The sequence below is a fragment of the Orbicella franksi genome, chromosome 11 (assembly GCF_964199315.1).
Source record: "Orbicella franksi chromosome 11, jaOrbFran1.1, whole genome shotgun sequence".
In the NCBI taxonomy this organism is placed as follows: domain Eukaryota; kingdom Metazoa; phylum Cnidaria; class Anthozoa; order Scleractinia; family Merulinidae; genus Orbicella; species Orbicella franksi.
In genome coordinates, this window is record NC_138155.1 from 21,713,214 (window position 1) to 21,728,240 (window position 15,027).

Here is a 15,027-nt window from a genome sequence, read left to right on the forward strand (position 1 = left end):
AGTATATACTTGGATAGGCAGAAATTACACATAGCGAGCTTTTGTTTCGAAAAATCACTGATATGAAAATTTTAAATCTTCAACAGAAACCGAAACTCTGCTTTAAAACTCCTCGTAGTCATACCATTTTGTGGGATTATGCATAATCATATATAGCCGGCGATTATCTTGATGGGGTTTGAGTGATTATACTTTCCGTTGATCTCCGTTTAAGATATGGCTGTCGCGACGTCGCTTCGATCGTTACTACAATATGCCTGCCTTTATGTGACCATTGTCTGGGTGCTGTCACGCGATTCCCGCGTTTCGCGTCTCGCACTTCACCGTTGGTTATTAATTCGTGTTTCGCGTCTCGCATTTCACCATTGTTTACTAAGTTATTAACTTTTTGAATGTAACAGAACCGCGTGATAATAAACTAGAAACAGTTTTGTACTCTACGCCCTCTATACGCACTCTTCGTTGGCCTATGAATATCTAAGCCTATGAATATCTAATATCTTTTGAACACTTTTTGAGCATAGATTAACTCTGAGACCTACAAGGATGGGGGTGGGGGGGTGGGGGGGAGGGGAGGGTGATGGCTGCCAACTCTCCATAAAAGGGCGATTTACTCTAAGACACCGTAAATCCTCGAATTAGCGCCCGGGGCGCTTATTTCAAATTTAGGAGAAGACGGGGAACGGTTATTCGAGGGAGGCGCTTATTCGAGGCGAGGGGCGCTCATTTAAGTTTTTCCAAATCGTGGCCTGACATGATCATTTTTTTTAATACATCATTTGCGCGTAAACACCAGCATAAGCTGTTCATTGACATAAAAAGCTGACTCTTAAATTTAAATCGCGGCACCGTTAGTGCTTAACGTGTTCAACGGGTTCACTACTAGGAAACGTGCTCACAAACTGAAACAATGTACAAATCTAATACTACATGACGAAAACTATAATCCTTTGTTGTCTCATTACTCGTCCACGAAACCGGGGAGAGCGGAGGGGCGCTTATTCGAAGGGGGCACTTATTCGAGGAGGGGGAGGCTAATTCGAGGATTTACGGTACCGAAACTTGCAGTCCAATCCAAGATGGCGGATCAAATAACGTCATTTGACGTAATATGAAGCCATATCCAACAGCTGTGCTTTAAGAGAACGTGTGTGCTTTAACAGCTGTGCCTTAACAGAACGAAAACGCAAGGAAAGGGTGCCACCACCCCTCTAGCCCCCCCCCCCCCCCCCTTTTGCCCGTGTACCACTGTGAACGTTTGGCCTTGCTTGTACGTAAGAGAGCTAAGTTGAAAGCACGTCCATAAATTTCAGTTGGTAACAAGTGTCAAGAATAACTCCATCCTCACCAGAAACACACCAAATTATTTCAAAAAATAAGCCCTTTGGAAAGCAATCAAAACCACGCAGGAACTTGATTGCTTTAAATTTACAATTGATGGCAACCTAGGCGACAAAATTAACAACAGGTTAGTTGGAGAAGCAATGTTAAAGCAAAGCCTCCAATCGAACAGCAGCGAGTAAACGATGTTATTGTAAGAGAAAGGGACCCGATAACTAATGAAACAATTGACCACGATTGTCCAAAACACCTAATAGATCAATAGCTTAATGTTACCCCCGTCAGTCAGTCAGCTCTGTCCTTGACTTTCCCAGGAGGGAGTAAAAATACTCCTAGTCGCGTCATGTTACTGAAACCGGGATATGCTCCGGCCTGATGGGCCACTTGGTTCGTATGCAGACTTTACTTTTTTGAACGGCAAATTGCACTCGCATTCGTACGATTACCTATACTAACTGAATATACGTGAAGTGAGATTGGGTCAATTTACAAAATGCGGGCTATTGAGGAGTTCATTTTACAGTGACTTCCCATATTTTGGTATAGAGATCACTAAAAAGCTATAATATTAACTAAGATTTAACATTTGGTGATATTTACTCAGAAAGGCGTGCGAAACCTTTCGCCTCCCCCAAGTCACTTTCCAACCACAAAAACGCGAGAATTGATTCTGGTATTTTCTATTTCATTATCGGTTGGACCGTAAGATTTGAATCCGACTTGCGTTAACTTCTTCTTAACTTACACTGAAAATTAATTGATAACGTTTTGTCTACTCCTATGAATTTTTAATACAGTTACACTTTGGCTTAAAGCTGTTCAGTTATTCAAGATGACTTCGAAGTGTTTGTGTTTCTCATTCCATTTTTGCGGTTTCATGATCTGCGAAGCACTGGTTAAGCAGTCCCAGCAGTTTGATCTAAAATCACTGAAAAAACCGTATAGTAGGAAACGTTCACTTATTTCAGTGTGCTTCAAAACGTTTGAACACTGCGTTAATTAGATCAGAAATGCTGCATCCGTTTGGCCTTTCGTTTCCATGTAATGATTTAATTTTCTCCGCTTTAAGACCTCTTCAGTGCCAAACATATTAATTGTGCTTCCTGTTATTTACCATAGCAAGGAAGGCTTTTAACAAAATCTGGGGATTCTTTGATAATGATCCGATGTTAACGCGGTCGTACAGTGGGCTGTAATTCTTGGGCTTGGTTTTCCCTCAGATACTGTTTGCTGGATTTTTGTCTTCAGTGAAGTGAGATACTATGAAAATTTATATTTACAGAAATGATACTATACGCAAAACAAAACAATTTATTTGGTAGAGACTTAATTACGCAGACATCTTCTTGCCTTCTTCTGTTTTACCGTTGTTTTATCAGCTTGTGACATTTCAATTTTTCCATAAAAGGCGAAAAGAAACTACCTAAAATTTCCCTGATTTTCATTAAAAATTTCATTAAAAGTTGAACAGGATTTAGAAATGGTCGATTTCTTTCCCAGAGTGTCACAGCGCAGAATCTGTGATCACTAAGTTTTATTAAATTTCTCCTTAAATTCTGGTTCTTGTGTGAAAATGAGGTAAAAGATTGCTCATATGTTATTGTGAAAAAACAGCTAGTAATGGAAAAAATTTACCAGCTAGATTCATGCCAAAAATACGCATTTTCCAGCTAGGATAAGCTTCCGAGTTTAAACCAGTAAGCAAGCAATTGTTTTGAAGCGGGCTTCCCAGCAAGCTCCATGCCAGTGCATAAGAATCCCAGCCAGCGCACTAAGCCCTGCGGAGCGGATATTTTGTATATCGGCTCCGGTGAGCACTCCTGGTGTACGAACAGTTCACAGTTAAGATTTCTACAATGGCGGGTATTCTGTCCTCTCTAAAGAGAAAAATCAAGTCTATACGATTACCTTTCGTGGGACGCTTTGTAGTTCTCGCTCTGTTTTTGACTCAGTGTGGGTTTTTAGCCGCTTATCCAACATGGTATACAGATGATTCGCGTTGGATTGCTGTCATAATTTTGTATGTACCAGCAATATTGTACTGGGGTTATTGCCTGAAAACCGATGCAGGACTTATCAGAATGTTTTTCACTTGGGGATTGTACGTTGTGGTCGCTTTAGTACCCAACATAGCCATCACTTTTGGAGTATGCGGAGACGATCTCAACCCGAAAAACTTCCTTGGTCCTGACTGCTTGAAAGCGATTTTGTGCCTCACTCCAGTGATATCATCCAACACAGTGCTCGGTGAAACTGCCGGAACATCAAAGTTAATTCTCCAGCTGAGACATTTGAAAACCGTAGGAAACGAGTTCGGTTTTGATTACGGCCTGTTCCAATTTGCTTCAAGATGTTGGACCATCTGAAATGCTGAGTCCAGTTTACCTTTTCAGTTTAAGTAATAGCAAAGTTTTCTCTGCTTAGGGACCTCTTCGTTTTTGAATTGTGTTTCTTGAATATCGACAGAAATATTTAAATCATTGTTAAACATCAAAAAGGCAAACTTTCTGTGGATTTTGATGAAAGCTAGTGCTCTGTTGTTCTCGTGCAGTGAGGTATAATTCTCAAAGTTGGCTGATTTTCCTTTAGATTCCGTGTGTTGGATGCTTTGTTTAACGTGATGTGAGATCGTATGAAAGTTTTCTACATACAGAAGTAATGCTATGTAAACTTTACACTGTTATTTGAATGTTAGATTTAGTGTAAGATCGTGTAATAGTGCAGATTTATTTCTTCTTATTTTCTTATGTTGTGCTATTTTTACACCAATGTAATTGATCAGCTTTTTTTAATTTAAAATTCACACTTAATTGATACAAGGCGAAAAGAAACGACACAAGTGACCTCTTCGGTGTTGAACTGTGCTGCTTTCATCGAAAAGTATAGTTTAATTGTGTAGTTAGTGAATACCGATCAAATGGAATGCTAACAAGAAGCTATTTCTCAGAAAGAAATAGTGTTTCGTTTCCGGAAAGATATTCAAAGTCTGAGAAAGGCTGGGGTTTTGATATCTTGTGCACGAGAAGTCCTGGGGTGAGGGGGATATGAGCTAATGCGCCGCTTTGCATCGCACTGATCTGCTCAGTTGCCAGAGCCTGGGGTTTTTCGTCCAGGTGAGGTTTAGTACTTAACCTATTGTAAAAGAGCAAGGGCTAATTAATTTAAGTTGTCTACACATGTATCAGTTATTACAGTCAACGCGCTTCGAAATGTATTTACTTGTGGTACTTCACTTTGACTCTGCCCTAGGGGAGGGGGGCGGGGTGTTTCTTTTATATCGGCTATATAGGTATGTCTAGCGTCAGAGGGACATGTTTTTTTAAGACATTTTAGTCAGAAGTAGAGTATCGATTTTGGTCATTTTGGTCTCAAACTGGGTATGGTTTTTGCACTCTAGTCTTGAATTAGGTATGTTTTTTAGAAGAAGCTACTTTTTTCATCATTATCGATAAGACCAGCAACTAAAGCCATTCACAATACCTTTAACATCACTCTGAGCTAGAGAACTACAGCAAGTCTGAAACAGGGTATTAATTTAAGGGTCAGGCCATAATTAGGTTAGAAAAATCGCAGACTTTGGTCTTAAATAGGGTAAGTGCTTTGGGAAGCGAGCCGCACAGCCCCGCCAAATTTTTCAGAAATTCAAATTATTATTTGTGAGGCTAAATAAAGCTAAGAGGCAAAAGAATCTGACGCATAATTTTTCCATTTCTGTGCCGGGTAGTCCTTGATTCGAATGGATGCGACACTCTACGTTTCGTTGTCAGTGACGCAGTATATTTTTCTTTTCAAAAAGGACGCTTCATGTCTGACGACAGTTGTGCAATTATCGCTCCACTTTCGCTTGAATATTATGAAGCTAAAATACAAATGCTATCGGTGTTTTGATGGAAACTATCTCTTGAAATGCGCTCTGAGAAGTAAAGCTACTGGAACTGTGGCGGAAAATTCGAGAAATTCAACTAAATCTGGAAAATGTCGACACCTACGATATGAAGGAAACCTCATAAAAAAGCCATATTGTGCCTATTTTGCAATATACCAACCTCAATTAAATTAGAAGTTTAAGCATTTAAACTGTGGTTAATGAGCTCTGTAGTCTACATCATAGCTATCATCTAAGGTTGTCACCAGTTCTGTTATCTTCCTCCTCTTAGCCCTTGTGCAATAACCTTAGGTCAATGTCCAATGCAGCCCAATAGTTTTATCATATGGGAAATCATACGACAAAGCTCCCAGTGTTTTCCACCATGCTCTCATGTGATTTCAGCGTGCTATACCCCTCCCAACTCCTTCAATCCCCAGTTAGTAAAATCCCATTGTTTTCTGACCCTGTCCCAGTTGTGAGCTAGTATTCAAGCTAGGCCGTTCTCTCCCTAACATTGAGTCACCCAACCACATGCTTGTTTCCATTAAGCAATCCAAAACTGACCCCTTTCGCAAAGGCGGTACCTTAACCATAGCAAGGTCCACCACCTCCATCTGTTCTGTGATGGCTATGAGAGACTAGCTGCTACAATGTAAACCAGCTGCTACAGGCCCTTTGTTTATCTTCACCAATGGCAAGTGGCTCTCCCGTGCCTCCCTGACTAAGGAGCTCCGTTCTGTACTGCAAGGTTGTGGCCTACCTGCTGATCATTATTTCACACACAGTTTCCGTATTGGTGCAGCTACCACTGCAGCCGCAGCAGGGGTCCCTTCGTGGCTTATCAAGGTACTGGGCCGCTGGAGCTCAGACTGTTATGAACGCTACATCAGAACTCCTCAAGAAACACTATTAGCTATTCCTAAGAAATTAGTCATGGATAATTCTAATGTTGTAATTTAGGTCTACTATAAGATCTGCTTGGACCCTTTCAGCCCTATTATCAACATGCAAATTCTCCCCACTGGCTTACCCTATTTACTAACACTAGTCGGTCGAAAGAGATTGATTCCCAACAGGCCTTATTTTTTATTTAGCACAATTTCTTGTCCTTTACTGCCCACCAAGCAACAATAATCACATTCATTTCAATGCTGCTTGCACCATTGGGCTGAAAGGATCAGTCATTTCAGTTAATTCCATTATCTATTGATTTATAACTTTGTGAATCTAGTTAGTATTCACTGAGAACCATGCTTCCTGTACATCACTGTGGGTGGCAGACCTCCTACTGGTATGGAGGTCTACTTTGCTTTTCTTTCCTGTGGGGTGAGTGTGTTCACCCCCTCCCCCTCTCGGGCTAGCAGTGGGCTCACACAATCGTGGCAGGGAAGTGCAACCTAGGCTGCACTTTGCCCCACAGTAAGTGCTATGGCTACCCTTGGAAATAGGTCCGGATCTCTCCAGGATGGTGTCATGGTACCATCTGACCTATTGTCCTCCCAGAGGGGCACCCCTCTTCTGGTCCCCTTAGTAACATAGGTTGCCCTAGGGACGCCGCTACTCTAGGGGAGATAGGCTCTGTCTTCCCTGCCACCCATGTTTTGCCACCATAATCAGTGTTTCGTTTATGTTTCTTGTATCTACCCAGCAAAAGGGGAGGGTGGGTTGCAATGTTGTTACCCATATAAATATCCTCGCTGGTACTGTTAGATCTGCCCCTCCCCCTGTGGGTGTGGCTTTAATAATTTATACTAAATTGCACACCAGCAGGGTCTCATTAATTACAATATGATGAATTGTTACCTTCCACAATATATCGTATCTGCAGTATCTGCGTCCAAACGCTCCAAGTGCGTGTTCTTTTCCCGTGAACACCCACAGAAAAGGGGCGGGATTGTTATTCCTGACAAGTGTTCTGATTGACCAAAATTATGTCGCCGTAGTTGTGATCTTAATCACATGTAAATCAAGCACGGACACAGATATCTTCGTTTCTCTAGAATACATCGTTTCAGTAAGACTTAAGAACATTTAAGTCGCCAATTACTTCTACCTGCATGACATTTTAATTTCCTTTTCTTTCCGTGTCACGAAATAAAATTTAGTTTCGAGAAGTTATTTTTGCTGAACATGTTCACCTTGTGAATTACAAGCGTTTACCCTGGTAGCATTCATACTCACTATGTCAATAAATCACTCTGAAACGGAAAACAGTACCATTTCTTTGTTGAACTAAACAAAACTAACTGCTTCCAATTGAAATGTTCGGAACGCCACATTTTGTTGCGATGACCGAATTTCCACCGTATTGACATTAACAATTACGAACTTTACTCTGATTGGATATTACAAATCACTATATAAATAGTTCACCCCTGAACTGGAAAGAACACCGTTTCGTTTCTGAGGCAACGAAACAAAACAAATTCATTGTGGAGTAAATGGGAGTGGTCCAATGTACCGTGTAAGCTGTAATTCTCAAAGTTGAATTTCCTTTAGATTCCGCTCACTGGATGTTTTGTCTAAAGTGATGAAAAAGTAGTATATCAAAGGGCCGAGTTACTCGAAAATCGATTAACGCTAACCCAGGATTAAATTTTAACCGACGAATTAATTTTTCTTGCCTAAAAATATCTTCCACTGCTTATAATTATGATTTGTGTAGTTTGAAGTTATTCAAACTCTAAACTGAAGGACAAACAGTTTAAACAGAAAACTTCACCGGAAGGTTGCAAAACTGAAATCAAAATTCTCGCTTATCCTGTTTTAGCTTAATTGGCTTTCAACAACCCGAACCAGACATATAACCATTTTAAATTTAATTTAAATGTTATAGACTTAAACAAAGTTCTATTGCCGGGATAAACTTCTGGTTTGTCAATTTTTCTCGATTTCAGTGCCTTCTGAATCTTGTTGTATTTAATACCGTTATGACATTTGTACACAAATAGCGTTCCACTTAGCCTGAATATCACACAGGTCAACCTGTATAGCACTCAGGTTACCCTGTTTACAGGTAACTCTATCTCTGCTCGGAAATGGAAAATGGAATACGATATCAGTTAATATTAAAGTCTCCATTCTGCTGTGTGCAGTCTACAACTGTCATACACTCGGTAAACTTAGTCGATAAAATGCGAAAAGAAACTACCCAAAACCTCCCTGATTTTGATAAAATGTCATTTAAAGTTGAACGGGCTTCTGTAGAAATGGTCGTTTTCTTTCCCAGCTCCGTGTCACACTGCGCAGAGTTCAGGATCACAAGTTTAACTGAATTTATTCTAAATATTTGGTTCTTGGGCAAAAAATGAGGTATGCAAATTCTCCTTACGTCCGATCCGCTTAAAATAACTCAGTAATACTCAGGGAATGGTCGTTGAAACTTCTACTTGTTTTGCCTTTCGTTTGAATTTATCCTCAAGCATTTATCATACATTTCAATTGATGTAGAACAACAGTCACTTCCAAAGCACGAGTCAAGGAAAGTGTGAACTTCTCTGTTCGCTTGGTTATCAGGTTCGTCTTGACTCATGCCGAGCTGATTTCTTAGAAAGATTGAGAAAGGTATGATGTCATATGCAAAGAATTACGCAGTGCAAGTCTTTTGGAGAGCGTTTCTCGGAAAATAGCTTTATGACCTTCATTCGCACTTTTGTTTGCTTTCTTAGAAAGATCGTGCTTTGAGCTTCGCATAGAAGGGTTATTCAAAACGTCGCTGGAAACCTCAGTGCCTGGCATTCTGAACAGTCACACGTTTTTTGTTAACTCATGGCTTTACGTCTCGTTTGATTTGGACGGCTCGTATTTTTTGGCCTGGTTGGCCTTCAGTCGTATTCACTGGCTTCATATCCTGCAGAATATAAACATGATGATGGATTTTACGCATTGTGTCTCTTATTTGTCCCTGCTCTCGTACTCCGGTTTTATATCATGTGCGAGGAAAAAAAGCTGCAGGAGTACCAGTCGGATCCGCTCCGCAAAATATCCGCCCTGCAGACTAAAGTTGAGCTGGCTGGGAATTTTAGTATTAAACAGAATCTTGCTGAGAATTTAGCTTATCGAGAGCTAGCTAGCTGGAAAATTTTTTTTGGTGTTCAAATAGCTTACACTGTGGTTTTACTAATCAGTTCTGGCTGGAAATTACATTCCGGATGCGATCACTGACTGAAGTGTGTCACTTGACACTCTCTGACTGCTTGACCTTTTGTTTGAAAACATGCTTACAATATAATGTTAGTTGTTTATTAAAGTTTTATTTACCAGCAAACAATAGAAGTCTGTTCTGCTGTCATTTATAGTGTGAAATTAGATCCGTTTCTTTTCCCTTGACGCTCCTTTTTCCCACGTTCAGTTGCATGTTTCACCACCGTTGATCCGGTCGCGGAAAATCATCGTCTATTCTAGCTGCTTTCATGTTCTACCTTGAGACAACTGGTTATCTGGTGATGACGTTTGTTGGTTCGTGCAGTCTTTTCACATTTTTGCCTGAGGCCCGGTGAGACTCGGGTAACCTCGTAATATTTTGTAACTAAAACATTGTTCCCGTATAATTTTGTGTCCAACGGTCGGTTTCAAGCGCGATCAGATTTTGCCGACCAGTTGTTTGAGGGTTTGGCAGCCAGAGAACTCTGAGGACTCCACTGATAAATTCAAAGGTTCAGGTAAGAACTACTTTGGAGTTGAACTAGCTGAATCAGCCTATATATTTAATATTCAGTGATAATGTTTAAGCAATGTGTGCGGGAAAAGCCGGCGCAGGTTTTCAAACTGTATTCGCCACTGTATTGTATTTCAAACCCAACGGAAAGTGCAGCTTCAGTGAAGACAGTGAAAGCAAGAAAAGGCCTGATATGTCTCAGAACTTGGAAGGGTTTTCGAAATTGTCAGTGCATTCATCCACAGTGATCCTACTTCCAAGTGTAATTTCAATTCTGTAATTTTAACGACCAGTAAAATCCGATCCCGGTGCTGCAGTCGATGATGACCGCTTTTTAACGCGTCGAACGTTAAAACATGAGCTATTGAAACACATTTGCCGCGTATTGGACAACTGACGAGATATTGAAATGATTATTTTTTCCCGGTGTAAGAAAGTATTGTTTCCATCGGTTTCTTTACTGAAGTCCGATCGTGTTCTTTATATAACTGAAGGCTGATTACCTATTGCTGCCTTTTGGTATCGCCGAAAATTTGCCCTGAAAGAGCTGTTGACCAACACACCTGATTGATCCAGTTCAGTGCTAATTGTACTGTACTTTGGGATTTAAAAGGGAATACAAAGGCTTTCCATGTCAAAGGTGAGAAAAGACCAGAAGGCAATCATGTCATTCCAGATTTCGTTCTTTCGGTGTCGATAGCGCCAGGACAATAATGTGTAATTTAATTTCTTATGCGTTCCCATTTGTTAACGCGCGTGTTTTTCGCACATTCAGTTTCTGTTAGAGAACAAGTTATTTTGCATGCCTGCGTTGTTACCGGAAATGTAGACATTTCGCCTTATTGTCCTTCTTTTTATGATGGCACAGACAGTGATTTTGTGGTGGAACAGTCATCGCGCGGTTCAGTTCATGTAGCTTAGGCAAAGCGCGAAACATGGCACACGAAAAAATAGGGGAGGGGCGTGGCACCAGTTCACACCATTCACTGAATTCACGCTTCTGGGTTATAGTTTGATGACGAAATGAGTGGTAAAAAATTATTCCACAATTATTTTTCTTAAACAGTTAAATCCTTGCTTCTTTGACTTGCCCCAGGCAATGTAATTTTCAGTAATGTAACATCAGTTAAAATCTAAGACATTTCATTGAATTCTCTCATGAATGAGCTATTTTTGTGAACATAGTTCTTGATCTAGATCTTACATTGAGGGGCCCGATAGTATCACCAGTTTTGTATATTATTATGTGTCCGTGGCTGTATGCGTATTTGGATGCATGTGTGTGTGTGTGGACAGGGGGAGGACGCCGATATAAGAGGGATTGTGCAGTATGTTAAATTTTCTAAAACATATCATTTTTCAGGTGTAAAATTAACTGCGTGAACTATAAGAAGTACAGCTAAAGATGCTGCAAACGTTACCCGATGTCATGGACTGGTACCCGAGAAAAGATGAGCAAATTTGTTGATGAAATCACGAGATTAACTTTGTGAATCTTTTATGCTGATCGTCCAGTGTATATTTATGACATTACATTGATCTGATTGATACATTTTGTTAACGAGTTAACGAGTAATGATGCTGTTAATAGCAATACTTTTACTATGAACGGCCTTTAACATTCCAACAATGCCGGGGTCTTTGCTGCGAAACTTTGCACTTAACTGTGTGAAACTTTTACGGTGAACGGCCTATAACATCCCAACAATGCCGGGGTCTTTGCTGCGAATGTTCGCACTTAACTGTGTGAAACTTTTACGGTGAACGGCCTATAACATCCCAATAATGCCGAGGTCTTTGCTGCGAATGTTTGCATTTAACTGTGTGAAACTTTTACGGTGAACGGCCTATGACATCCCAACAATGCCGGGGTCTTTGCTGCGAATGTTCGCACTTAATTGTGTGAAACTTTTACGGTGAACGGCCTGTAACATCCCAACAATGCCGGGGTCTTTGCTGCGAAACTTTGCACTTAACTGTGTGAAACTTTTACGGTGAACGGCCTATAACATCCCAACAATGCCGGGGTCTTTGCTGCGAATGTTCGCACTTAACTGTGTGAAACTTTTACGGTGAACGGCCTGTAACATCCCAATAATGCCGAGGTCTTTGCTGCGAATGTTTGCACTTAATTGTGTGAAACTTTTAAGGTGAACGGCCTATAACATCCCAACAATGCCGAGGTCTTTGCTGCGAAACTTGGCACTTAACTGTGTGAAACTTTTACGGTGAACGGCCTGTAACATCCCAACAATGCCGGGGTCTTTGCTGCGAATGTTCGCACTTAATTGTGTGAAACTTTTACGGTGAACGGCCTGTAACATCCCAACAATGCCGGGGTCTTTGCTGCGAAACTTTGCACTTAACTGTGTGAAACTTTTACGGTGAACGGCCTATAACATCCCAACAATGCCGGGGTCTTTGCTGCGAATGTTCGCACTTAACTGTGTGAAACTTTTACGGTGAACGGCCTATAACATCCCAATAATGCCGAGGTCTTTGCTGCGAATGTTCGCACTTAATTGTGTGAAACTTTTAAGGTGAACGGCCTGTAACATCCCAACAATGCCGGGGTCTTTGCTGCGAAACTTTGCACTTAACTGTGTGAAACTTTTACGGTGAACGGCCTATAACATCCCAACAATGCCGGGGTCTTTGCTGCGAATGTTCGCACTTAACTGTGTGAAACTTTTACGGTGAACGGCCTATAACATCCCAATAATGCCGAGGTCTTTGCTGCGAATGTTTGCACTTAACTGTGTGAAACTTTTACGGTGAACGGCCTATAACATCCCAACAATGCCGAGGTCTTTGCTGCGAAACTTTGCACTTAACTGTGTGAAACTTTTACGGTGAACGGCCTGTAACATCCCAACAATGCCGGGGTCTTTGCTGCGAATGTTCGCACTTAACTGTGTGAAACTTTTACGGTGAACGGCCTATAACATCCTAACAATGCTGGGGTCTTTGCTGCGAAACTTTGCACTTAACTGTGTGAAACGTTTACGGTGAACGGCTTTGAACATCCCTTCAATGGGTATTTATGAAATGTTTACGGTAAACTACCTCTAGGAATGTGAGTGTCTTTGGTTGTTTAGCTTTCAAGTTAAATTAATTTGTGAAAGTTGTGTTGACAGTGCTTTGCAGTCTTGGGTAAGGCATGGATCAGTGACATGGACTGAGATGGATCACCAACATTCAAGGTATGTATTATCAAGATTTTTTTTACTCGTTTTATGATAAAGATTCTAATGTGGTTTATACACTTTTATCTCGCAATTCTAGAGTGGGAAGCTCAGAGAAGACAGTTGTCCAAAGAAAAAGAAAAACACGTTTTTCAATACTTTTGAGGTAAACATGGTGTTACTAATCAGCACTAAACCAGCTCCCTTTGGTTGTTTTAAGGAGCTGGCATAACCCTTTATTTTTCAAAAAAATCATTAGAAATAATTGTAAACTACTAAATCGGGGTAAACATATAAAGTGTGTTGCTGTTGTTGAAATTACAATCATTATTGGGCTAGCAATGTAGAAGTAAGGCCGATATGTAGTAATAAAGGACTTCAATATTATTTTTTGTTCATTTCCCTTACAGCGTTATATAAAAGTAATTTTGCAACAGACATTTCTTTGGTGAAAGCAAGTTTGATCTGAATGTCTAGAAGGATTAGCGGGATCTTATTTTAAACATCAGTGTGAACCGTTTTAGATGTCAGAACGTTAAGTGCCAAACTGTCACACGTATGCTGAACCTGGAAGGCATCTGAAGTATCGGAAAACAACGTGCTGGGAGACACCTTGTCCGATCCGCTTAAGACATAAATGGTAAGTTGTATTGTTTTTAAGTGATAACATAATCATAGAGTGTGACATAATGTAACATAATCATAGAGTGTAGAGTTTGCTCATAGCGGCAAAAATAACCACATATTGCTAATTTATCTCTAATAATAGTCAACAGACAATAGGCTGTTGAATAAAGGTCCTAAACAATGCGTTTGTTTTTAATCTAGGTCAAAACGCTGGCCAGAACATTTTTTCGCCAATCATTGCCTTGCTGGCATTTTCAATGTTACCCTTTACTGCTGGCTGGCTACTTGGCTAATTGCCATTTTTCTAGCTCGGTATTCAAAATTTTCATTATGCCTGGCTGGGAGTTTTATGAAATAAAGTCGATCTTGCTAGCAGTGAAGAGCGGATATTTTTTTCCCAGGAAAGTTAATTATTAATGGTAATTGACGTGGGAGCACAGAATCAGTGCTTGGGAAGTCACATATTAAATTTCCAGTTAAAGTGTCGTTGGGTACTCCTGAAGCTGCAGTGGTTATTTGCTGTCTAGTTACTATACGTAGTTGCCTTCGTGATCCTCATCGGTATAATCTTTGGTGCGATCGAGGAGAAACTCGACAAAGAAAAGTTCTTCGGTCCAAACATTTTAAAGATGACACTTTGTCTGTCTCCTTTCATTCTGCTGCTCTTATTGAGCACGGGAACAGATTCGATTGCTTACAGAGAGCTGATTTGGATGTTGTCGTTACGAATAGCGCTGGATCTCTTCGACGGAGTGGAAATGTTGGACGTTATCATTGAAGAAAGTGAAGACAACAATGCAATTTCTGACAGCTTTGAAAAAGCCATGCTCGCTTTTGTTTGTATCAGTTTCCTGCTGTCCCCGTTGCAACTGATAGAGGTCAAGCTGGATGGATTTGACGATTGGAAATACCGCAAATGTACGATGATCTCCCGAACCACTCTTCAGATCCTTGGTGTCAATTGTGTATTTCTGGGTCTTCGCTTGGCTCTGCTTTCGAAATATGGTAAAGATGCGTCCATATTCATCGCAAAAAATGTTATTATAATTTTCCTTGGCCTTTTCGAGATATGCTCAGCGTGTAAATGTTGTGGCTGTGAACGTGACTCTGATTTTTGATGCTTTTTTTTTTTTCGGTTTTTGATCTAGATGATTGAAATAGACAGTAGACTGATAATGATGATGAGCCAAGATAATTAACAACGTTGCTGAAGTATTGACGAGATCTGCTAAGTCTAAGAAGTAATATATCAAACACAGGAGACAGTGTTTCTTTGGGATTTCTTAACACCGAGATGAGAGTTGAAAATACGACGCACAGTGGAGTGTTTTTGATGAACTTCGAGGTGT

The 15,027-nt window shown here is 40.5% G+C and overlaps 1 protein-coding gene across 1 annotated transcript; it reads left to right on the top strand.

Annotated features, from left to right (window-relative positions):
* Positions 1–3,197: 3,197 nt before the first annotated feature.
* Positions 3,198–14,796, top strand: LOC145502210 (uncharacterized). Its single transcript, XM_081481467.1, has 2 exons — positions 3,198–3,641; positions 14,206–14,796. Exons 1-2 carry the CDS (start codon positions 3,198–3,200, stop codon positions 14,794–14,796), a joined length of 1,035 nt encoding a protein of 344 aa, XP_081337593.1.
* The last annotated feature ends 231 nt before the right edge of the window (positions 14,797–15,027 follow it).

What these genes read in the sequence shown, in the direction of transcription:
- LOC145502210 (XM_081481467.1), top strand. Translation starts at nt 3,198, where the DNA reads ATGGCGGGTATTCTGTCCTCTCTAAAGAGAAAAATCAAGTCTATACGA. An exon ending in AGCTGAGACATTTGAAAACC is followed by an intron (nt 3,642 to 14,205) that starts GTAGGAAACGAG and finishes TTTGCTGTCTAG; the next exon opens with TTACTATACGTAGTTGCCTT.